The sequence below is a fragment of the Sinocyclocheilus rhinocerous genome, unplaced genomic scaffold (genome assembly GCF_001515625.1).
Source record: "Sinocyclocheilus rhinocerous isolate Xijiao unplaced genomic scaffold, SAMN03320098_v1.1 scaffold444, whole genome shotgun sequence".
Lineage (NCBI taxonomy): Eukaryota > Metazoa > Chordata > Actinopteri > Cypriniformes > Cyprinidae > Sinocyclocheilus > Sinocyclocheilus rhinocerous.
Window position 1 is genome coordinate 163,418 of NW_015645540.1, and position 26,244 is coordinate 189,661.

At 40.6% G+C, this 26,244-nt stretch overlaps 1 protein-coding gene across 2 annotated transcripts in view; it reads left to right on the forward strand.

The window, feature by feature from the left end:
- The window catches only part of epha4a (eph receptor A4a), a 39,767-nt gene extending 19,472 nt beyond the window's left edge, over nucleotides 1-20,295 (forward strand). Inside the window, exons 4-17 of one of the 2 annotated variants that reach the window (XM_016509999.1) lie at nucleotides 2,499-2,654; nucleotides 6,026-6,361; nucleotides 8,002-8,126; nucleotides 9,180-9,339; nucleotides 9,748-9,859; nucleotides 12,081-12,139; nucleotides 12,399-12,512; nucleotides 12,674-12,859; nucleotides 15,800-15,861; nucleotides 15,979-16,188; nucleotides 16,413-16,589; nucleotides 16,677-16,870; nucleotides 19,544-19,702; nucleotides 20,063-20,295. In XM_016509999.1, the coding sequence (XP_016365485.1) occupies nucleotides 2,499-2,654; nucleotides 6,026-6,361; nucleotides 8,002-8,126; nucleotides 9,180-9,339; nucleotides 9,748-9,859; nucleotides 12,081-12,139; nucleotides 12,399-12,512; nucleotides 12,674-12,859; nucleotides 15,800-15,861; nucleotides 15,979-16,188; nucleotides 16,413-16,589; nucleotides 16,677-16,870; nucleotides 19,544-19,702; nucleotides 20,063-20,177 (2,165 nt within the window). In that variant the 3' untranslated portion in view covers nucleotides 20,178-20,295. The remainder of the gene's footprint in view (nucleotides 1-2,498; nucleotides 2,655-6,025; nucleotides 6,362-8,001; nucleotides 8,127-9,179; nucleotides 9,340-9,747; nucleotides 9,860-12,080; nucleotides 12,140-12,398; nucleotides 12,513-12,673; nucleotides 12,860-15,799; nucleotides 15,862-15,978; nucleotides 16,189-16,412; nucleotides 16,590-16,676; nucleotides 16,871-19,543; nucleotides 19,703-20,062) is intronic. The other variant, XM_016510000.1, reaches the window with a different exon arrangement.
- The last annotated feature ends 5,949 nt before the right edge of the window (nucleotides 20,296-26,244 follow it).

Consider the following 26,244-nt stretch of genomic DNA (forward strand, 5'->3'; position numbering starts at 1 on the left):
CAAAGCACACCGTCCAGTGGAGGTCGTGACCCAGGGCTGCATCTCTTCTCCCTGAGCTCTTTCTGTCTTTCCATCTCTCACGCCCTACTGTTGTTTTATGGGTCTTGTTTATAAAATGACAAAACTGTGTTAATCTTCTCTCAGAAGATGTACGTTAACTCTCTCCTCTGATCAAGCCTGCTATTGTGGCTGATTGCGAGTGATTGGCCCCTGGGCAGACTGTGATGTGGGGAGAGATAAAACGGAGAAATGGAGGAGAGTGGAAGGTGGTGATTCCCGAGGGTGAGCGCTAATGCGGCCCCAGGGTGAGATTAAAAAAATTGGCCAGCAGAGAGAGAAATTAAGAGAGAACAAGGCAGAGAGTGATGAGGGAAAGTTATTTGAGGTACTGTGTCTTGACCAGTGCTGGGGAAAGTTACTCTTAAAAGTAATCCATTACAATATTTCGTTACTCCATAAAAAAGTAACTAACTGCATTACTTCTTTCATTTTTATGGAAAGCAATGCATTGTTACTTTTGTGTTACTTTTTGTCACCTGAGCTGGGCTTGCTTATGAATATGAATTTTAATAACAAAAAAACCAAAAGTTATATTTTTGCCAACTGTTAAGGCCCTTTCACACCAAAAGTAAAATTAATAAACCTCAGCCTGAAGGAAATGCCTCTGCCTCTGCACGTCACTCTCAATTTATCTTAACACGGGGGCAGTAGAGGAGTCAGTGAATAAATGGGAAAACAAAGTAACTTGCATTACTTATTTGAAAAAGTAAGTAATGCGTTACTTTACTAGTTTTTAAAAAAAAGTAATCTGATTACGTAACTCGCGTTACTTATAATGTGTTACCCCCAACACTGGTCTTGACCTCCTGCATCTTGTCTGTCCATTATATTTGTGAAATGCAGGGAACTTTTCTGTCCTCATTTGAAGTGAAAATGCTGTGTGAAGTAACGGTATCACAGACAGTTAGAATGTATTTCATGTTTAATATGGATCTGTATTTTGGATTGGACTATATTTTTCACTGTGGCTCCATGACTGGTTAGGAACAGTGTAAAAGGGTAATCACACTAGATTTTACATATGAGAAAATATTTAATTTAATTTTAATTTATTTAATTTTTTTAAATAATTTTTTTATATTATTGTTTTTAATTATTTTTTTGTATTGCTATTTTTTATATCATCTAGTGCTTAATACTAAAAAAAAAATCCATAATACTGTTAAATGTCATAGTTTAGCAGATCTCAAAATTAATCTTTCATATTGTACATTTTGATGCCTAAATTCACTGTAAAGCATTTGATTGAAAGGAATGCAAATGATTGACAAAAAAGTATAAACTTTAAAAAAAAATTCTACAACATCAGTGAGTGTGTTCCTAATTGAAGTGTCCTTTCTTTCATACTATTATTGATGCAAAACCACCAAAATGAGAGTTTCCCCCATGCTCCCCCATCCCCCATGATTTTCACCCAAGAGGCCAGTCTGTGACGTTCAGATCCTCTGTTGGTCTAATGTCTTTTTTCTTTACGAACTTGCAGGTCAGAGTTCACCAAACCCAAACTTTTGTAGGCAGTGAAAGACAAATATTCTTCACATTTGTTCGCATTCATATGAATGTAAGTGAATGGCACACAAAGCCTTTAAGGGCCGTCCTCTCGACACACGAAATCTTGTTTGTCCTATTTGTCATATAAAAGCCTTGTGTTTCTTTCCCATAATGCTTTGCTAAGAGCATGCATGATTATCGCTAAGAGCATTATTATGATTTGTGATATTCCGCATGGAGCGTTTATATTGATAGGACCTTTTAGGGAAACACATCTCTAAACTATCTACAGGTCAATAAACTCTTAGATAAATGTCATAAGTAGTGGCTTTATTCATGTTCAAATGCTATCTGTACTTGTGCGGGTATCGATGGCTTTGTAGAGAAAAAAGTCAATAAAAGACCTCAAAGCATTCCTTTGTCTCTGTCACCATAAATAGGAAATTATGCTGTGTGTTTGTGTGTGTGGCATATTAGAAGGAGCAACAGAAAAAAAGAAGGAAGTAGAAAGACAAACAAACAAAGGAAGAAAAGAATAAAGCTGGAGGGAGGACAAAAATGGGCGAGAAATAAAAGAAAGCGGACAAACTTGAAAAGAGAATGAACGAGAAAACAGAGCTAGAGAACAAATGCTGAGAGGGAGAGAGAAAGGGCTTGGCTTGGGTGTTGGGATTAATGACAGTGCATTCCTCTAGTATCACTTCCTCTCTTCATTAGAGTGTCATAAAGCCGTGCACTACTGTCTGTCATTCAGACATTCCACACCACTCCCTTACAGTGTGTTCACAGGCATGACATAAACACTCACACACAGAGTGTCGTTATGATAGCTGGAGGTGAAAGACTAAGAGTTCTATCTCAAAAGGATGAGCTACTGTAGCAGCATATGTTAAATAGTTCATGATCATTAACGTCTCAATTTTCTCTCACTTTCTTTCTCTTCACAGCCTGTAAGATCGGTTACTACAGAGCGCTGGCTACAGACGACAGCTGCTCTAAGTGTCCCCTGCACAGTTACTCCATTAGGGAGGGATCCACTTCCTGTGCCTGTGACAAAGGCTTCTTCAGGTCTGAGACAGACCCTGCCTCTATGCCATGCACACGTAAGTGTATTTCACTCTACACACTTTATCTGGGTTCACACTAACTATGCTCACCAAGGCTGCATTTATTTGATTAAAAAATACAGTAAAAACAGTAATATTTTGAAATATTATTTTTGAGTTTCAAGTTTTCTATTTCAATACATTGTAAAATGTAATTACGCCAGTCTTCAGTATCACATGACCTTCAGAAATCACTCTAATATGCTGATTTGGTGCTCAAGAAATATTTCTTATTATTATCAATGTTGAAAACAGTTGTGCTACATAATGTACTTGTGGAAACCTTGATAGAACAGCAATTATTTAAAATAACATTTTTGGTAAGATCATAAATGACTGTACTGGTAGTTTTAATCAATTTAAGGCATCCTTGCTGAATACAAGTATTGATTTCTTGGAAAAAAAAAAAATACTGACCTCAAACACGTCAGTCAGATGATCTCTTTCTGTGTGCCATTCTTGGCTAGAATAAGCTGTAATGTGGACCAGCTTATGCTTGGAGACAAAACACAGACGTAAACAAACCACCCTGGACATGAGTAATCATTAGACCAGGTCAGGGATTTGAATTGAGGAAGCACATATCACTCAGGAGAACCAGCACCGCCTGGACTTGTATCAGACTGCAGCTGTTCACTTCACACACCAGTGGAGCTGTTTTCCTAAAGGTTAAGGTGTTTGACAGTGACAAATTATTGGATGTTTAATTGTAGCGGATGCTATTTTGTGTCTTTTATTCCTGCGTTGCCTAATCAAAAAGTTTCATGGCTGACTGAAAATGTGTGTGTGTAGCAGTGAGGTGGGAGGAGCCCTGTCATGATGAGTAAAGATAGATATGTGTGTCAGACCCTGAGGTGAGCCATAGACTTGATAACAGTGTTCTGCTTGTTAAATAGAGACCTGCACTGAAGCGCCGGCAGTCGACGCGCCACAGCTCTGAGCCAAGACGACGGGGTTAATCGTAAAAAACGAACATACACGTCAAGTCGTGCATGACACGGTCTTTCTCACATATGAATCACTCAGGTTTTTGCAGACACACACGCACGCTCATTATCAAGCATTACGTGATAAATTTATTAAAGATCTCTGGGAAAGGGGCAGAGAGGCACCCAGGCCAGATGTGTTCATGGTGTCAGATTTAATGGGATTTCCAGATCTGAATGATCAGGGGCGGCAGTTGTGGGGAAAGGGCTCTCTTGCACCTACAGTATCAGGCGTCCGGACGTGCATTTTACGTATCGGATTGTCTTTCTCGCTTCTATCTCCTTTCTCTAGCCTCTATAATTGGAGCTCTCTTTCATATCGCTGTCTGTCGTTCACCCAGAAGCACCCGTCACATACTCAACAGCCAATTCACTAACAGCGCATGCAAAAAACGAGATAAAAAGGCGCTAGGTAGCAAGGGAGGGAAAAAAGCGAAATGCGAGAAAGTGGGGAGACAGACAGCGAAGAGGTGCGAGAGAAACGACCCCATTACGCTTGCTGAGCCGAGCCTCTCTCTCTCACCTTATCGTATTAAAATGCAGCGAAGCCAGTCGACTTAATCAGCTCCTGTCAATCACGGAGCGTATGGCACCGAGCCACCGTGGGCTCAGTTCACCCCAGTCTGCCGGGTGGGTACAGCAGCCATACTTAATACAGGTTAAAAAGAGTTTAAAGACCATTTACACTTAAAGCTCAGCCAGGAGGAATTAAATCTAATCCAGACCTAGGTCAGATATGTCTTTGAAGTATTTAAATGATTTGGAGGATATGGAGATATTTGAAAATGGCTTTTGCCATATGGGGAGACCTCAAGGAGGGATAATGAGACACATCCTGTTTGAATGTTTGTCCTCTTCACTCACTTTTTCGAGTTTGATGTTGGGCATGTGGTTGTTGAGACCACCCATAGGAATGACAAATCTCAAATGAGATCTTTTATAAAGTGGAGTAATTTTTTTTTTACAAAGTACCAGCTAAATATGCCAACTTTGGCTTACTCAGTTGTGCCATTTGGAAGCGAGACCTGCTTGTCTAGCAAATAGCAGATGAGGAGACACACTTCAGCATTAAAATTTCATTTGTTTCTTCATGACAGCAATGAGATTCAAATGTGGAGACTTTTTTTTTTTTTTTTACATAAGAGCATTTGTTAAATTCGAATGTGCAATGTTTCCTGTGCAAAAACAGTCTGTCATGATTCTTATTGCAAACTGGTATTTGTTATTATTTTAATTATCATAATCATAAACACTACTTTGTAGCGTAAATAGTTTTACAGTTTACTGAACTTTGTTATTCTTTTAGTTATTTACCTATTGCAGCTAATGAATCAGAAGTCTCGCACATTCACAGGAAATAACTTGCTCCCACATCGAAAAATAAGGTGGATATCTCTTGCTCCTCAGATTTCATCATGATAATAAAGACTCTAACAACCTCACATCATCTGGAGTTTCAAAAGAGATTTCAACAGTGTCTCAGACTGTCGAGATTTGAGATTTCAATCTGAATTTAGACATTTCTCATCCAGACTTTACAAATTATCTGCTCTATAAAATCCAGATTCATTTTCTAATCATATAAAAACACTATAATTTATGTTAACAATTCTAGTTCTTCTTTCTATATTTATTTCTCTTCAGGAATTTTAGGACAAACATCTATATTCAAGTTCATATTTTAATATAACATAACCGAGAACTCAATTAAGTCTCCTGAGCAATAAAAGAGCAACTTCCTAGCAATAAAATATTCCTCCGGGCAACTTTTGTGAGAAAGTCAACCTGGGATTGCTGATTTAGAGAACGATATTTATGATGAGAACGTCATTGCTATACCAGAAATTGCAACGAGGGCGACCAAATTAGCATTTATGAGATCCCTATCAGCAAGTTGCTCAATTATGGAGATGTAATCATTCTCTCTCTCTTTCTCTCACTCTCTCGTGGGTTGAGTGTATTCCCTTTTTGCACAGCTAGCACTGCGTCGCCTGTGGTGCTGGTTTGTCATAAATGTAATTATCTTTAAATTCAGCAGCGCCTGGTTTACAAAAACACCACGGAGAAAAAACTGTGCAAATGTACACAAATACACACAAGCACACAAACAGACTTGTATCCGTCTTAGGCTGTAACATCATCTGCCTGCAGTGGCAATAAAAGGGTGTTTGTGTGTGTGGGTGTGTGTGTATTTTTTTGCCATTGAAGATTCCCTTGCCAAGGGTGTATTTTGAGATCAATCTCTGCCACAGTCATAATCCTGTTTTGTTTGTTCCAAAACTTCCAGACATCACTGTAGCGGAAATGAAACATAAATCATGTGCATATTTTGTCATAGTGTATCTAAACTGTGTTTCTTTTTCCAAAATTGTCTTTTCATAGAGCCCCCATCTGCTCCTCAGCACCTTATTTCCAATGTGAACGAGACCTCTGTGAATCTGGAGTGGACTGCTCCAGCATCCTCCGGTGGCAGGCAGGACCTCGCTTACAACGTCATTTGCAAGCTGTGCAGTTCTGACGGTCAGCACTGTCAGCCCTGCGGCAAAGGCATCCATTTTTCCCCTCAGCAGCTGGGCCTACGCACCACCCGGGTATCCATAAACGACCTGCAGGCTCACACCAACTACACCTTTGAGATCTGGGCAGTCAGTGGGGTCTCCAAGCAGAGTCCCGGACCAGAACAGGCGGTTTCTGTGATGGTTACCACCAACCAAGCGGGTAAGTGTGTGGTTTATGTTCACAAATTATTGTTGAAAATGATATTCCCACTATTATGACTTCATTAAATACCAGGCTGATGTCGTCATGTGATCTGGTCACAGGCTGATGTGTTGAATTTGTCACCACAGTCTGATACAGAACATAGTCATCAAGTCGGTAATCAGCTTCCCGTCTGTGAAAGTGCTCTGTCTTACATCACCACAGAGACATTTCTAATTACTCCTTGTCTGTGTCTGTCGGAATGAATTTTTATGACATTAAACCATGTGTCGGGTTAAATTGCGCATATGTGCATTTGTTGGCTGCTCACATTTGTTTGCGCTGAGTGGACTATTAACTTTTACAAGGTGTTTAATTTCGGGTTCTTGAGAAAGCGTGAGGAGTCGGTAATCAGCTTCCCGTCTGTGAAAGTGCTCTGTCTTACATCACCACAGAGACATTTCTAATTACTCCTTGTCTGTGTCTGTCAGAATGAATTTTTATGACATTAAACCGTGTGTCGGGTTAAATTGCGCATATGTGCATTTGTTGGCTGCTCACATTTGTTTGCGCTGAGTGGACTATTAACTTTTACAAGGTGTTTAATTTCGGGTTCTTGAGAAAGCGTGAGACAGGAAGTGTCTTTTTGTCTGGCTTTGGGGATTTTGTGTGTAGGGCCCCCAGGAGTGGGGTCTTTCAAAGGTCTTTCTCACCATCATTGTCTTGGTGAACTCTGACTGTAATACCCATCACACCTGTCTGTACACTCTTCAAACAGACTTTCACTCCTGACCGTCTGTTCTTTGGGACTCTGAGCAGGTATTGCCCAACAGCACTGAAGAATTGGTGCTTGCTAAAGTTCATATCAGTATAAATATTTTTACTATTTCTAGCCACCACCCAGAACACCATACCAGCTGCACAGTAACACTTAAAAAAAAAACTCAGAACACCCTAGAAAGCACCTGAGATTGTTCTTGCAACCACCAAGCTCCCCCTAGCAACTGCGTGAGTGGTTTTAACACCCCAGTAACCACCTATTGTTGCCTATGCAGCCACTCAGAAAAGCTTTGGAACTGTGTAGCAGCAAGTTTTCTTGATTTTTGTCAGGAAATGTAATAATCAAGCAAATATAACTATTAAACAGTCATCTGTTTATAATCATAATTTTCATCTGCACTGAAGAATTGAGCCAGGATCATTTCATGGTCTGGCTTCCCCTTTGGCAGCTGTAGAGTGTCATTGATAAAAACCCTAAAGATTACAGATAAGCATGTGCTCCCTAGATGACTGCATCAATGGACCTTCTGTAGTAGCAAAGTGAAATTATTAGAGAAAGAAAAAAATCAGAAGCACTTGAGTAATTCTCATATTGGATCTTGAATGATGATATAATGGGCACTTCACTTTGGTGATTCAACATTTTTTCTGGGAGTTACGAAGCTGTAATCACTACATTTTCAGATGCTAACCTGCGTAGCTTCCAGTGTTTAGTTGTTTTTCAGGTTTTCTCAGTATGACAATTCAAATATCTCCAATATCATACCTCCTCATTGATTTATTGCACTAACATGTTAATGTTTCTTTGAAACAACTGGGCGTTTGGGGTGCTCTAGCAATATTAAGCTTTTTCTCTTTGTGTTTTTCTCCTTCTCCAGCTCCCTCTCCAGTTACCACCATCCAGGCCAAGGACATCACCAGACACGCTGTGTCTTTGGCATGGCAACAGCCTGAGAGACCCAACGGAGTCATTCTTGAGTACGAGGTCAAGTACTACGAGAAGGTGAGAAGATTCATGGGAAAGTAGTTTCCAAAATTTTCCCGATGAGATTATCCATGCTGAAAAGACTAGCATAGCTGGTCACCAGCATATGTTGTGTTTTGGATGTGGGTGCGCAGCCCCACAAGGCTTCTTAACCAGCTTGGTCAACCTGCTTCACCAGAATGACCATGCTGGTTGGAAACATTCAGTTTTGCATGTGTTTCGTGAGGTTTCTCATCCTGACAGCATGGGATGAGGGATGCACTTTGGAAAATGTAGTTCAGGATTAGGCCTAGTGACATAATTTACTTGTTAGGAACTCCAAATGGGAGAGATGCTTCTTCGAAACTGCAGATTAAGATGTAGCAATCAAGGTGAAGCCTTCACTTAAGTCTTTGACATGTCAGGTACATCAAAACGAGAGAGCTGCATTTTAGTTCATGGCCAGACCAGACTCTCTCACACTCGCAGCAGGAGTCTGGTGAACCGGCGGGTCAGAACAGCATGGGGTGGATGGACATGCAGGCCGTTGGGATACAGAGAGGATAACAGCATTCTTCTCTCTCTGCTCCTGCTGTGTCTTCCTCTGGCTGACTGATTACAGATTGCAGAAGTGGTCAGATTCTTTTCCCTTACACTGTGAGGTTTTCCATTGCAAACACACTCTGACACACACACAAGACCAAGACACAAAGGTTCTTGTTTCTCGATCCAACAATTACAAGCCAAACATTAGGGGACATTGGGGAAAAAAATTAAACTTAGTTCTTTGCTTGTTTTGGTTCAAACTCGACATTGTTTAAGTGGTTTGGATCTAGTGATGAAACAGGGGAATTTTGAACAAGCAAATTCAGGTTAAACCCAAGGGAGCGAGCGAAAACAAAGATGGCAACCTTGTTTTTGTACAACGAGGCTGCGGTTTTCCCTACAAAAGCCTGGCTGTAGTTTCTGTGTCAGACATTAAACAAATCCCTCTTCCGTTTTGTTTTATCAGTGTTTGATTCCAAATAAAACAATCCTAATGACCAATCCCACAAGTTGGTTCAACATTTCCTGTTTCTCTCATCCAATCAGGATCAAAACGAGCGCAGCTATCGCATAATGAAGACCTCGTCACGAAATGCTGAGATCAAAGGCCTGAGCCCGCTCACCTCCTACGTGTTTCATGTGCGTGCCCGCACTGCTGCTGGCTATGGAGACTTCAGCGCCCCCTTCGAGTTCATGACCAATTCAGGTAGGTTTCCATGTGCGTGTTACTGAACCGACAAATGTCAAGTCTTTGTTCCCACAATTAGAGACTAGTGTTGAGTTTTAGGGTGGATCAGCCATTCATCCGGAAACTATTTCTCTAAAGTAACGTAATTATAGCCTTTGTGTATGTTTTCCTTTTTCTTGCCAAGTTTCTTTGTTTGCTGACTAAAAAAATATTTTTAAAAGCACTTTAAAGTAACTCTGTAATGAGTGGAATGTTTTGGAGCTTTGATACTAGGTCATTTCAGCAACTTAAAAAAAACAGGATTTGCTCCTCATTAATGAAACCAGGCTCTTCAATAAGAATTCAAAATGGCTGACAAGATTAATCTGATGCTTTAAATGAGAATTACACATTTGAGATAAACTTTAATCTTGTTTCTCCTTTCAGTTCCTTCTCCCATCATCGGAGATGGTGCCAACTCCACCGTGCTGTTGGTGTCTGTGATTGGCAGTGTGATTCTGTTGCTCATCTTCATTGGAGTCTTCATCATCAGCCGCAGGTAAGCCACCAGGCCCAACTGGGTGTAAGTCGTGTCACAGATACTTTCTGAATCTGGAAGCATTCCTCCATCTCTCCACTTGTCCCTGTGGGCATCTCCGTCACCTCTCCCTCACCCTGTCTGTCATCCTATATCAGTCAATCTGTTGTGCTCCTGCTGTCTTCCCCTCTCTCTACCTGTCCATCAGTCTGGTTCTCATGGCACTTCCTCCTCTTTCCTGCTCTCTCGCTCTCTTTTTCCCTGTGGTGTAGCTAGTGGTATTGTGACAGGCCACTGGCAGCTCTGCCTGATTAGTCTCCGCTGTGCTGCTACGTGTCTCTGTGCCGTGTGTGTCGAAATCCGTAGGGAACACGTACCATTCCCAAGGGAGCCGAGAAGCACGGCAGGACGGCGTATGTGCGCATACATGTACGTCTCTGTACTGTACTCAATCAGAGCGGCTGTCATACTCCCACGGGCAAAACGTCATGGTTGCTTTGCCTTAATCAAACAACTTTTCCTTGCCAAACTCTCTCCCAGTTACACTCTTACTCCACTATGGTTATCATCAGCTACATTTCCCTTTCATAAGGCCTCCTCCTATTGTGTCTGATCGTAGTTTCCCAAGACCAGGGTGAGAGTGTCTATTCTTACAGTGGTTGACATTGTATTATTATCAGCTGAGATAATCATCTCCGCGTCCTCAAAGTCCCTGAAGAGAAGCATCTCCCTCATTCAGGGTGAAAATAACAATCCAAGCTAATGAATGGGGCTTTTGTTTTGGCCAAGCAGCCATTAAGCACTTCCTCAGTGGAGCCCTTCAACAGGAGACAAGACTACACATCCCAAGTAGCTCTCACCTTTGGCCCGTTCTTCTCTACCTTGAAGGGACACCAACCGCTCGATCATGGAGGCGAGGAGGCAGGTTACAGCCTTGCACAAAGCCGTGGGTTCCTCGCTTCGGTACTTGGATAGCTCACCTGATAATCTCCTTGTTCCTAAAATAAACGTGTACCGACCGTTCGGGCTGATGGCAGGGCCTCTTCCCACGAAGGCATGGCCCCCTGCAGGCAGAGCTATTTCCAGCTTCTGTGGAGCGCTCAGGCGTTAAAGCCTGGCCCTTTCCTCCTGTTCTACCTGTGGATATGCCCCTTTCCCTCCCTCTAACCTTTTCTTCCTTCACTAGCCCCGAACCTTGGAGGCCTTTGTCAACGCCAGAACGCACTAGAAAAACAATAACAGCAGTTGTGCATTCCTGGCAGAGCCCCCCCTCTCTATATACAGGCAGGTGACCCCATCCCCAGCAGGGAGTCTTGGGTTAGGGCAGCTTCCTGGGTGGGGTTGTTATCCGTTCCATTGCTTCTCCTCAGCTCCCTGCGCCCATGCCAAGGGGTCAGTGGTTGGCCCTAAGGGGTCAGCAGGTGATTGGGTGAAATGGGAACTTTGAAGGTGGTGCATACTAGCTCCTTTATATCATTGTGGACAGACGGGGAGAGATGTTTTTAGGGGAGGGGGTTGAGTGGTTTCAAATGGGATTTTGTTGCCATTTTGGCCACTTGATGAGTTTGTGTTTACTCATCTATCATTCTCTTTACCTCATTCCTGTTGGTTCTTTATCTGTCAATCTCTAAATGATTTCAGATGAAAGGCCAATGGACTTGGTTCATGAACAGACCTTTTTTCTACTTTGATGGTGTAATCTCTCTCTCTGTGCAGCTTTATTAGCTTTACAGATTTTTACAGCCCCACTTTTAAAGAAAAGGTTAAAAGGTTATTCAAAACTTTGACCTGCTTCAATGACTTGGAACAGGATGGTCCTTCATGTGCCGGCCCACCGTGTCTCACACATGCCAGTTAGTCTTTGTGTATGTTTTGTAGAATTTATGTATGTATGTATGCATGTGTTTATTTATTTATTCCCATTTAAGTGTCTGATTTATTTATTTTTTTGACACAAAACATTCATCACAAACCTTGAAGGTGAACAGCCTGTTTTAGGATGTGTTTTACTAATAGTTAAAAGTCAAATAATTTATGCAAAAATTAATGCAAAAAAGTTACTTTACCCATCTGACTTTTAAATTGCACACTTTGGTATCCAAAAATATATATATTTTTTTTTTTGACATTGTTAAATCTCAAAGAATCTCATTCTTGTTAAAAAAAATGAGACATTGAAGAGATCTCATTTGTGATTTTTCTTTCATGTGAATTATAATCCCTCTCATCTTTTTGTTAACAGGAGAAGCAAATACAGCAAAGCCAAACAGGATTCTGATGAGGAGAGGCATTTACATCCAGGTAATGCTGCAGCCATGTAAATACATATACACTATGACACATTCTCAAATATGTATTGATCATCCAAGTTAAAGTTGTATATAAGAAGCGAAGTTTGTATGTTCTCAATGTGGTAGAGGAGAGGCAGAAGCCAACAAGAGAGAGAGGAGAATGGAAAACAGATGTTGTATATTCATCATTTTGTCTGTCTGCCAGCTATCCTCCCCTGCTCTTCTCTCAACCTCCTAACATGTAGGCACCTCTCTCTGTCTCTCCACAGGGGTTCGAATCTATGTGGACCCCTTCACCTATGAGGACCCCAACCAAGCAGTCCGTGAATTCGCTAAAGAAATCGATGCCTCCTGCATCAAGATCGAAAAGGTCATCGGCATTGGTGAGCAAACGACCTGCTGTTTCCTTTTCGTCTGCCTCAGACTGAGTGTAGCTAGACCACAACTGTTACAGTGAAATGTTAGCCCACCGTTCCAGAGATATCTCATGGGTCATTATGTACCACAGACATCTCTGATTCAAGCCTGATTTTTCCATTTAAAGGAGAATTCGGGGAGGTGTGCAGCGGTCGTCTCAAGATGCCTGGAAAGCGCGAGATCTGCGTAGCCATAAAAACCCTCAAAGCAGGATACACCGACAAGCAAAGGCGAGACTTTCTGAGTGAGGCCAGCATCATGGGCCAATTTGACCACCCCAATATCATCCGACTGGAGGGAGTCGTCACTAAATGTGAGTCTTTTGAGTGTTTTTAATGTGAACAAGCTATTCGTTTACTGTGACCACATCCTTTCAAACTGATTTGTTCTGGTTTTGCATATCATTTGCAAATCGTGACCCTGTTGATCTCACAATTCAAGCTGTGTGCTTCACTGTCTACAGCCATCTTTCATGAAAAGTATTTTTTTACAAAGTGATGCATGATGAGTTTTGTTAAAGTTTGTTTAATTAAATTAAATACTAATTTTTATTGGTTTTTTTTCTTGTTTTGAGCATGAACCTCATTAAATTGGAAGGATTTATACTTTAAAACAAGAAATAGGACTTTATTATTCATATTAATACTTTTATTAACTTAAAAATAAATAAAGAATAATTTTAACTTTTTTTAAAATAATAAACTTTTTAAAGTTTTATGCAATTATGCTTTTTACATACCTTTTTTTGTATGCCTAGCACCTAAAAGTATGTTTACATATTTTTACTGGAAAACAAGACAAAAATACTAAGAAAAGTATTGTTTGCTGTGTTGCCAGCTTATTTGGCCACCCATTGAAGCTCTGCTGTAGAGCTGATGGTTTTCATTTCTTTAGGTTTTTGACTTTTGCTTTGACTTTTAACCATCAAAAGCCTTTTATTAAAAATTGGACCACTTTGCTTCTAATTTTTTTTTACTGTTGAAGCCTTCCTCCTCTTTGCATCTTAAATGCATTTTGGAACCATGCTGAAGAAATGACGCACTCTCCATTCCTTAATTTGATTAAATCAACCCTGTCTTTTGTAATGCACCCTTCCCACTACCAGAACGGAATCTTGGCCGACTGGCAGACCTGACATCAAACCTTTTAATAACTTGTTATTGATTGAAAGTTGACTCTCTCATATGTGTGTTTAAGAAACTTCCAGGGTGTAGTTGTGGCCAGACCTCACCGTGCACAACAAATATGTGTGTGTGTGTGTGTGAGCATGGAGCAGTGATTTGCATTAGATGGCTTTGCATTTGACAGCTGGACTGAAGAACACCCTTAGAGTCTTCTGACACTGATGGCTCTTGTGCTGTCTGGCAGCTTGGGAGCTCTAGAGAAACACGAAGATAAAGATGTTTTTTTTTTTTTTAGTTTGTTTTGGTAGACTGCATGGAGAGAGCTGCATTCATATGCAGGGGCTTCTGCAGACACGTAACAATCCCACAATCCCACCGAGTCACATCTTTTCTCCAGACAGCCCTGGCAAATCCCCATCCTCTCTGATGTATTAGTGAAGACAATGCCAACAGATGGGTTACAGAGAGAGAAAGTGAACAGGAGTGAAACAGAGAGCAAAGACAGAGACATAAGTAGCAGGAGAGACACCACTCGTGGAAAAATACATGAAAAATAAAAATGGCGATTCTACGAATGAAAGTACGCCTTTAAGTTTGCCATTTGCCATTTTTGATGAGTTTGTTGGCAATGTGCATGCACATTAACTGGTCCAAACTGCATTGGACTATTTTAATTTTTTTTTTTTTAGGATTATGAGATAAAATTAAGAAAATGTATGATACCATTGTGATCAGAACTTTTCCTTTCACTGGACTGGCGTCTCATGGCTGGCTTAGTTTGAAGCGTTGGAGTGCTGTTTGTTATTAGCAGCCCTTCTCCCATAATCCTCAGCATGGCAGAAGTAGTGTCTTCAGGATAACTGTTATTACAAACAGACAATGGCAGCCCTCTTGTAGCCTATGCCTCCAACCGGGCCAATTAAACCTGTTAAATAAATTACTAATGATGTAGAAATTGTCCTAAATAAATAAAGACAAAATGCCCCTAAGCCTCAGAGAGCCGGAGAGAAGCAGGATGCCAGCCGTCTACGCAGAAAGCATTCACAGACGGACTTGGTGGGCGCAGTCTTTTATGCGCTGGCATTAAATACAAGATTGTATTTGCATAATGAAGGCACCACTAGAACACTGAAATGATTCCTCTGAGGTGAAGCGTGGTTGTGCGTATGCGTTTGTAAGCAGCTCTGTGTAGGTATGTGTGTGCGTGTGCCATTGTCCTCTTTTGTGAAGCCCCTGCGCTCCTTCCTTTTGGCTCCATGAGAGAGGACTGCGTTGCCATAGCATTGCCTTGTCTCGGTACTGACTGGCAGGTAATGTGGGAATCCAGCCCTGATAGCCTCCAGCAACGGCTGCATTCAGTAAACAAACCCACACAGAAATCCCACTCGCAAATAGGAGCGAAGAGGAAGAGAGCGGGAAAGTGTGAGAAAAGAGGAGGGGCTAGCAGACGGACACGTTAGGGCTTGATTGGGAAGTGTCATTCAGATGTGTTAATGTGTGTGCAGAGTGCCTTGAGTGCATGCGGCGACAAACACCATAACATCTCTGCAGTTTTCTTGACATTTTGATGCACTTAGAGTTTTCACTCACAGTGTTTTTGCTCTTGAAGACATATGATTGAAGCAGATAATCGGTTCAGGACCCAGATCTACAAACTCTGATTGGTTCTAAATAGGACAAACTGCAGCCAATCAGGTGCTATTATGCAGCTACAAAAGATCTGCTTGCTTTAATGTTGTATTCTGTACAATGGAAGTTGGATTTCCAACTTGGAAACTCAAGATTAAGCAAATCAAATGCATTCATAAGCTAAAGATCTAGCATCTCAAGACATCTCTTATGCTCATCAAGGCTGTATTTATTTGATCAAAAATAACTTTCTAACTTTTTTTTTCTATTTTAATTTTAAAATGTAATGTATTCCTGTGATAATAAAGCTGAATTTTCAGCAGCCATTACTCCAGTCCTCAGAAATCTTTCAGAAATCACTCTAATATGCACTCTAATATAACATTTCTTATTATTTTCAGTGTCAAAAAGAGTTGTGCTGCTTTGTAACATTATTAATGACCTTACTGTTTTTTTTTTCGCTTACATGTTAGTTTTTTTTTTTTTTTCTGTCTGCGCAGGTAAGCCAGTTATGATCATCACTGAGTACATGGAGAACGGATCCCTCGATGCCTTTCTCAGGGTGGGTTTTGTTTGTGTTTTATTTCAAGCACATCTTTTTGACCCAGCGGTCATTTAGTACTCTTGTGTACTGTATTGGCTTAAACATCTTTTAACTGTAAATGTTGTTTCTTCTTAGAAGAACGATGGGCGGTTTACTGTAATTCAGCTGGTGGGCATCCTGCGTGGAATCGCTTCAGGAATGAAGTATCTATCTGATATGAGCTACGTTCACCGTGACTTGGCGGCACGCAACATCCTGGTTAACAGTAACCTTGTGTGTAAAGTGTCTGATTTTGGCATGTCTCGGGTTTTGGAGGAAGATCCAGATGCTGCTTACACTACTAGGGTAAGTTTGACACATTATTTGTTTGCAGCCCTAACACAAGCTTTCTAACCCAATATCTTCAGCATTTAACCCGCATGTGCTTACATGAAGTGCTAGTATCTTTTCAAGTATTATAGAAATTAGCAAACTAACCCCAACATTGAGTGCCTAGTGCGTGCATGTGCGTGTGTGCATGCGTGTGTGTGATTAACCTCCATGCATGTGTTTGCTATCTCTTTTGAAAGGAAATAACAGGAACCTATCAATCACAGGGAGGCAAGATACCTATTCGCTGGACCGCCCCCGAAGCCATTACATACAGGAAGTTCACCTCTGCCTCTGACGTATGGAGTTACGGCATTGTCATGTGGGAAGTGATGTCATATGGAGAACGGCCATACTGGGACATGAGTAACCAGGATGTAAGTGTTGGATGAAGTGGATTCAGAGCTTCAGTGTATACATTTTCAGCTGTTGTTTAACACCATTTGGATGTTTCTTTGCTTCAGGTTATAAAGGCAATTGAGGAAGGCTACAGACTGCCTCCACCCATGGACTGTCCAGTTTCTTTGCACCAGCTGATGCTGGATTGCTGGCAGAAAGAGCGTGCCGAAAGGCCAAAATTCAGCCAAATTGTCAACATGCTGGACAAACTCATCCGCAACCCCAACAGCTTGAAAAGGACGGGAGGAGAGATTGCCAGGTAGTAAATACATTTCACATAAACCAAGGTGAAACATGTTCCTATTTTTTGAAGGGCACCAGTCACAGTTCTGGTGCACTTTCCCTATCTGATGTCTTTCCATATCCATTTTATTTAATTTTTTTCTTCAACAGTTGTTATCAAAAACAGTTTTTTGGAAGTTGCATTCATTTTTTTATACATAAATATGATACAAAATTATTCATTATATTTTTTATATTTTTTATAATATATTATTACATTTTTGTGCATTTTTTATGCAATTTCCAACAATATATTTTTATTATATATATATATATTTGTGTGTGTGTGTTAAATGTTGTAGCCTATGTATTTTATTTGTATTTTAAAATTTAGAAGTTATTAGAAATTATATTTCCATATTATTTATACATAATATATACAGTGAAATGCAGATGTGCAGCAATTCATTTAATAGCAATTTCTAGACCGCACAGATCTATTCTCGAGCTCCATCGCTCACCCCGCTTGAATTTATTCCCAGACCGCATTAAAATCCACTGCAACGTAAAGTGCTAACTATTCAATACATTAAACGTCAACACAGATGGCCAGTTCTCGGTCAAACCACAGGGCATATTAGCGTCTTTAATGGGGGGGAGCAGCGCAGAGCGAGAGAGTTAGGAAAATAAATGAGATTTATGAGAAATTGGCATGATGGTTATTACACATTGATACCTATTCGCTGGACCGCCCCCGAAGCCATTACATACAGGAAGTTCACCTCTGCCTCTGACGTATGGAGTTACGGCATTGTCATGTGGGAAGTGATGTCATATGGAGAACGGCCATACTGGGACATGAGTAACCAGGATGTAAGTGTTTTATAAGGAATGGGCAAGGTTGATTCAGAGCTTCAGTGTATAAATTATCAGCTGTTGTGTTTAACACCATTTGGATGTTTTGTTTCAGGTTATAAAGGCAATTGAGGAAGGCTACAGACTGCCTCCACCCATGGACTGTCCAGTTTCTTTGCACCAGCTGATGCTGGATTGCTGGCAGAAAGAGCGTGCCGAAAGGCCAAAATTCAGCCAAATTGTCAACATGCTGGACAAACTCATCCGCAACCCCAACAGCTTGAAAAGGACGGGAGGAGAGATTGCCAGGTAGTAAATACATTTCACATAAACCAAGGTGAAACATGTTCCTATTTTTTGAAGGGCACCAGTCACAGTTCTGGTGCACTTTCCCTATCTGATGTCTTTCCATATCCATTTTATTTAATTTTTTTCTTCAACAGTTGTTATCAAAAACAGTTTTTTGGAAGTTGCATTCATTTTTTTATACATAAATATGATACAAAATTATTCATTATATTTTTTATATTTTTTATAATATATTATTACATTTTTGTGCATTTTTTATGCAATTTCCAACAATATATTTTTATTATATATATATATATTTGTGTGTGTGTGTTAAATGTTGTAGCCTATGTATTTTATTTGTATTTTAAAATTTAGAAGTTATTAGAAATTATATTTCCATATTATTTATACATAATATATACAGTGAAATGCAGATGTGCAGCAATTCATTTAATAGCAATTTCTAGACCGCACAGATCTATTCTCGAGCTCCATCGCTCACCCCGCTTGAATTTATTCCCAGACCGCATTAAAATCCACTGCAACGTAAAGTGCTAACTATTCAATACATTAAACGTCAACACAGATGGCCAGTTCTCGGTCAAACCACAGGGCATATTAGCGTCTTTAATGGGGGGGAGCAGCGCAGAGCGAGAGAGTTAGGAAAATAAATGAGATTTATGAGAAATTGGCATGATGGTTATTACACATTCCTGCGCCAGTGTGAGTGGATCCAGTCTCAGTCATAACCTCTCGTGGTACTCGGCCCGGACCGTGGCATGTCTAAATGAGGATGAAATCCAGCACAGGGAAGACACGCTAAGTAAACGCTGAGGGGCAGGATCGGGTGACGACGCATCTGTTGTTCAGCAGTGACTGTTAATTTGGATGTCTATAAATCACTCTCGTAGTGTCCCGTTCCACACTTGCTTGGCTTGAGCCAAGACTGACCCCCCCGCCCCTGCCCACGTGAGCGGCCGTGCCAGCAGCTCTGGAGGAGTGCTGTCCTGCTGACCGATGCTGGCTAGATTAATGGACACTTGAATAGGCTGTAGTCTCAACTTTTTATATTTTTGCACACAGGGCAGTCAGATGTGAGCAGGTTGGGGTGACAGTGACCCAGAGTACTCATCTTAGTAAGTGCAAGGGGGTGCTTATTTTATTAAACCAACCCATACTTGCACCTAAAATAGACACACACACTTTCTCCAACCTCCAGCATCGAATTTATTTTCAGGAGCGCGTGTTCATTGCTCCTTTTAAAATCCACTTAGCTCAAAATCTTAGTTCAGTCTGAATTGGTATGCCACTTCTCATATAAGTCATGTCCTTGGTTCCAGTCTCATTTTTTACCAGTGATAAATTGCTGTAAATGCTTTTTTAGCTGTGGCACATAAGTGCATGTTACATGCATGACTTGCAGTGTTATATAAACGTGTTCCAATGAAGTGAGGCTCACAGCTATAAAATATTTTATAGTTCTTTCATACGTTGTTCAAAGTGGGCAACACATAGCCAGCCCAAGCTCTTGGGGCTCCTAAGTAAGTCTTTTCTCTTTTTGTAGACCCAACACCACCCTCCTGGAGCCCAGCAGCCCAGAATTCACATCTACCCTGGGATCAGTCGCCGACTGGCTCCAGGCCATCAACATGGAATGTTACAGAGACAACTTTACCGCCGCTGGCTACACCACTCCAGAGGCTGTGGTCCACATGACACAAGAGTAAGTCACGTGAACAAAAACTGGGCATTCTCAAGGTGTTAGGAGACATGTGATGTGTGTATGTTGGCTTTGAGTGTGCTTTTGACTAACACAAGAGAAAGAAACCCAGCTCTTAAATCAATGCTCAGGGATACACGGTCCTGACGTATGGGTTCAGTAGTCAGATTTCCGTGCAAAACCCCTGTAGATGCCAACGAAGCATTTAGGACATCTACTTTGGCATTCAAATGTTCAGCCAGGATCGAGTTCTTAGATTTCATGTTAAAAGCAAATGAAGAGAGAGGGATAAAAAAATTAAACCAAATTAGACCAAATAAAACATGTTCTCATCACTTCTGTCTTTGTGTTTCTTTGGAACAGAGACATGGCAAGGATAGGGATCTCCTCTGCTGCACATCAGGATAAGATCCTCAACAGCGCGCAGGGAATGCTGTCCCAGATGCAACAAATGCAAGACAGGATGGTTCCTGTCTGAACCCACGGGATCAGAACACACAAACTCGAAACATACTTTGGACTTCCTTTTTTTATTTTGGTTCTAAGAAAATCCATTTACCTCATCCATGCACTTTAAATTAAATTTTGGGAAAAAATACAAAAAAAAAAAAACAGAAGAAGGTTTCAGAGGAACGATACAGCACTTTTCTTCCCCACCCCACCGACCAGTCAAGAGGATCGTCCCACGCTGTAATGAAGCTCTGGATATGATTGTAGGAAGCTTTTTATTTCAATGAAACTACAAAGGAGTTTCTCTGTTAGTTTATTTGATTTTTGTATGTATGTGCCTGTAAGTAAATGTATAAATAGTACAGGATTTTTTTGTCTGCTCCTGCCATTTCACGGGAACTTGAGTGAGCGGCACCTGGCGGAATTTTCACACTCGAAATGGAGGCGTCGGAGATCAAGATTTTATGCACTCTTTAACGCTTTTGTTCCGGGGATTTCGGAGAGGCATTCATTTTCCCAACATCCACAATCGAAGACCAACTCTGGAAGGTCTCCAGGTCTCCCCACCCTCAGAATGGAATATCTGTCTCCACTCCACAATTCTCCACACCGTTCCATTTGGCCTGTGTTGGAATAGAAAAATCAGCCCTCAGTTTACATCTTTCTCTCTCCACCTCCATCTCCATCTGTGGCCTCTCTGTCTCCGGAGACCTTCAGCGGTCCATGAAATCAACACATGTCTACCTTACTGGAAGTTCCATCAGAGCTGAGCTAAGGTAAGCACAAATGTTTATGGGATCTGCTGTACTTCCTCTCTGTCCCCTGCAGTTATTTATCCGCTCATTAGTTGGGATTAGAACCAGTACAGATGAATACAAGGGATATATATGGGTGCCATTTGATGGGATGAGCTCAAAATGAAAACTGAGCCAAAAATATGAAATGTGTTTTTCCCATGCTCCCCAGCAACAGAGCAATTTCAGTTTCCATACTCTGTGGATTACTTCAATTAATGCTGCATTTGTGTGTCCTGGTCTGTTTACAGAACGCGCTCTGAATCCCTGAATCATAATCATTTTCTTTTTCTCTCTCTCTTGCTCCACAGAGTCACCTTCACACATCTGCTCCGCAGCGATATCTGCTGTGCAGACTCGCATCCATTGCAGTTTCAATAACTACACTTACTTGACACCGGGACAAAATACTTCAATTCCCATGATTCCCAGCAAATGCTGAATGCTTCCACGACTGAAAACATGACAAACAACCTGAGGAGCAGTTGAAGGCCCTTCGGTTGTCTCCTAAGAGATTTGATGAGAGATATAATGAACATTTTCATTTGGTCTCACTCTTGACAGGAAAAACTCTCCGTTCTCAGTGCAGCATGTTGCTGTTTTGTTTGAAGGATGACGGTTTGTTTTGAGGCACATACACAAAGGACAAAAGCGCATGATGTGTGCTAAGACTGCAGAAATTTGTGGCTACTCTCTGGAGACCGACATACTGGAGTTGTTTGCTATATACGCTAAGCCACTGCTGTTCTTCGCTTCTTACCAATTCTGGAGGTTGTAACTAAAAAACACGCCACATTTATTTGAGTCGTTTGACTCCAACCGAAAAGATTTCAATACTAATTCCAGTGGTCTGAATGTGGACTGCGAGAAGAGGCACGTTATTTGTACCTAAAATAAACCTATTACAGGAATGTTTATGAAAAGGGAAACCACATCCATCCGTCCGATCTGAGAGACTTCTTGTTAATGTGACGCAAGTGCTTCTTGCTTTCTTCCTGTTTCATTTTTCGATATTCCCTCCTCATCTGTTTAGGACCTGTTTGGAATATGCAATGAATGTGAGAGGAGAGAAATTCAGTAGAATGTACCGTGCCAAGTCTCCTAATGTTGTTTATTCCAGAGGAACACTAACAAATCACAATTTTTCCCAGCAGATCTAGACATTTTAAGTTTAATGTTGTGCATAATTGTGTGTGTTTTCCTTCTCTTCCATTTTTTATTTTATGAATTTAGGTACAAGAAACGTCATTTATTTATGGTCTTTTTTATCTAGTTTGTAAATTGTAAAATAGAGCTATGAGAGAAATAAATGATTGCCAAGTACATTGTAATTAACGTCTAAAGTGATTTATGTGGCTAATTCCGCTAATTCTCTGAAATGGATTGCTGGAAAGGTATTTAGATGGGCCGTCTGATGAGGTATTCTCACATGGAGAGAAACGGATCTGGTGTTCATATCCACATAAAGTGGCAGCCGAGGGTGAGAGCGGACAGTTGGCTCCAATGCTGGTCACATATTTCTATTACATTTTGGCCGCAGTTGAAACGAAACGGTCGAATGTGGTGGTATAAACAGGTTTGTCAGTCTTGCCAGTAGCATTCAGATTATTTTGAGTTTCTCTTCTCCTTTTCACCCATCATTCCTCTCCTCGTCTCATTCAGCCTGAGCTTGAAGTGGGTGTTTGTGTAAACGCTGATTGTGAGTAAAAGCAGCTTGGCAGGGATAACCAACACATTAAAAGCGTATCAAAAATAAGAGAAAAAAATGAGCAAATTCCTCCCCGACGAACAATTTCAACAATCAAACCGTATTATGGTTGAAGCGGCAACAGAAGAGGGGGCTGCCCGTGAGTGCCTGCGTTTTGTCAGCCTTTCCTTTTTTTTTTTTTACATCTGTTTCCCACAGCCGTCCCAGTCGCAATGAGGGCTGATTGTGGAAAGCCTTTGATAAATAAAGGAGAGAGGGAAAAAAATAAGGAGAAAACGTAATTTTAGAATCCCAGAAAACCCTGCCGTGAGCCAAGCAATGTTTTTCCTCTGACAATCATTCTAATGAGAGATGCATTCATTATGCATGTATTTAGACGCCCGTCACCTCTGGGAAAAAATAAAATATAAAAGGAGGGATGGAGAAAAAATAAAGTTTAAACTTTGCTCAGGAAAGACTCATCAGCCTGAATCTGGTTGATATGTAATGAGGAAGAGAAACAGCAATCCTGCTGAGAGCAGAAAGAGAGAGAACAGGAACTAGAGTGTTTTGATAGCTCTCGATGAGGTTTAACAGGAACGGTGTGGACCAGGACTTAGATTCTAGGAGGATGGTGAAGGACAGAGTGTGTCTGAGGACCCAAAAACAGCTTACAACTGCAGTCTGAGAGAATCATGCTACAAAACAAACCCTGAATCCATGTTTTAATCCTTAAACCCTGGAACAGCACAATCTGAACCATCAGGACATAAGCCAGGTCTTACATTTTATATGAATCCGTTATAGTGTCCTATATCTGTCCTCTGTGAGATCTGTGTATTATAGTACTGGCGTCTTTTATCAGCTATCAGTCTTTTTCAATAGCCACTTTATCAGTTCTTTTTAGCAACTTCCAACACATGGATTTTTAAAAAAAGAGAAGAAAAAAAGTTGAACAAAGTAAAGATTAACAATCGAAATTCGGAGCAGAAGCAGCATATGAACTCATTCCCTCTCTTTCATCTTGTCCTATCCCAGATAAGCATTGAAAATGTCTTGAGTTGCTGTTAGTAAAGATGTCACCAAATATTTGCAGAAAAAAAAAAATATTACTGTAGCTCTGGCAGATTTTTTTTCACTAAATAAAATACAAAAATGTGCATTATTAATTTAGTTAGTTAGTTCTTCTTCTTCTTCTTCTTCTTCTTTTTTTTTTTTGCTGTGTTCAAGATTGAGGGAACCCAACCCAGACAATATAAGCCATATTGGCCATGGCTGTTGGGGTTAAATAACCATTAACTGAATGTTAAATAAGTGATCAAAACAGATCCTTTCAGTTCTTGACAAATGGTTGGTGGGAACTTTTGCATTTTGCATTTCCATAATCAGCCTTAAGCTTTAAGAGACCTCTTGTCTAATAATCCCTATATACAAACAGCTGTCCTGGTGTGTGTGAAGACCGTTGTCTTGACCTCCTTCTGAACTGAAAGATTCTCTCTGGCTCTAGATCAAGATGGCATTTCAGGACACATTTCAGTGATACAATGCAGATTAATTATTCAGATCAGAACAAAAGATTATTAAAAATTCTATTTTTGTTCAGACTTATTTGCAGAAAAGGAGAATAGAGTGAAATTATTAAGGAATATTGTCAATCAGCAATAAATAATTTTCCTAATTTAGATTTTGATTTAGATTTTCCACTGGCAAATCTAAATCCAAATTTAGCGAGGCTTATGCTGAAATCAATTAGCAAAAACATTTACCAATGGGATAACATAAATAAATGTTTAAAAAATAAGATTTTTTCCCCATGCTCCCATAAATATATTTTATATATGTAATTACAGTTGCCAAGACTGTAACTTCCCTAAGCACTTACCCTCAGGGGAATCCCTGCCGCCACTTTGCCAAGTGGACAAGGGAGGTTTACATGGACATACCCTCGAACCCTCTATTTTGACCGAGGGAGCGAGTTTGCCTCATATGCACACTTCAGGCCGCTCTGTAGACCACAATGCAACACGACTATGACGTCATCGCAGATCACGTTTAATTTATCCCCACCCAAAACAACTCTGGTTTTTTTGCATTTATAACAGCCCAAGCATATCAAGGACCGTATTCATAAGGGGAAACATGTGAACAATAAACCAACTCAATAGCGGATTCTAAGTGATCAGGGGCTTAGGACAATGGTTCGGCCAGTAGTGGGCACTCATGCAACGTCATCAATGACGTACATCCGAGTAAACGAGATGGAGCGAAGTTAGCGAGTGAAGGGCATAAAAAAGTGAACTGGAATGCAGCCTCATTCTATGTCAGCAGCATCACTCGCATGTGTCGTGTTACTCTCGTGTTATCGTGTCGTGTTATTCTCGATAATGGCAGTACACGTTTAATTTATCCCCACCCAAAACAACTCTGTTTTTTTTGCATTTATAACAGCCCAAGCATATCAAGGACCGTATTCATAAGGGGAAACGTGAACAATAAACCAACTCAATAGCGGATTCTAAGTGATCAGGGGCTTAGGACAATGGTTCGGCCAGTAGTGGGCACTCATGCAACGTAATCAATGACGTACATCCGAGTAAACGAGATGGAGGGAAGTTAGCGAGTGAAGGGCATAAAAAAGTGAACTGGAATGCAGCCTCATTCTATGTCAGCAGCATCACTCGCATGTGTCGTGTTACTCTCGTGTTATCGTGTCGTGTTATTCTCGATAATGGCAGTAGATGGTAACTCGGGGAAGAAGAACTATTGAATAAAGTCATTATTTTTGTTTTCTTTGCGCACAAAAAGTATTCTCGTAGCGTTGTAAAATTACGATTGAACCTGATGTCAGATGGACCATTTTATCGATGTTCTTACCACGTGTCTGTGCCTTGACTGTGGTAGTACCCTCGCTGTCTATAGAGGGTCTAGAGCTCTTGAATTTCATCAAAAATATCTTAATTTGTGTTCTGAAGATGAACGAAGATTTTACGGGTTTGTAATGACATGAGGGTGAGTAATTAATGACAGAATTTAAATTTTTGTGTGAATTATCCCTTTAATTTAACATTCTGTCCATATGATATAGCCGTTTGGATATTATTAGTCTAAATAATCTGACCAAATAGACAATTAAATGTAAAAACGTAATTTAAACTGGCTAACTTTCACTACTTGATGAGGTCCCCTGATAGTGAGCGTGATTTGACCAAGTACAACATGTTCCTGGATCAACATCCTTGTTTATCCTGGAACATCATTCCAATCAACCAATCAGAATTGAGAGATAACTTTTCAGGAAATGTCAGTTTTAGGCTTAAAATCAGTGTTAGGTGCTTCTACACCCTTTTTAATCAGCTATCATTTCCCTCTGATTTTAGGAATAAATTATGGGTAAGGTTAGGTTTAGGGGTGGGGATTGGGTTAAGTCTGTATTTTTGTAAGTAATGTTGATCCAGGATCAACAAAAGATGTTGATCCAGGAACATGTCTTACTTGGCAAAATCACAGCGACCGTCCCCTGATACATTTCTGTTGTGGTCTGTGCTAATTGCAGCGTGTTTCTGTAGGCTAATTAAGGTTAGTTATTTGGAGGAGTTGCGAGTATTTGCCGTGCA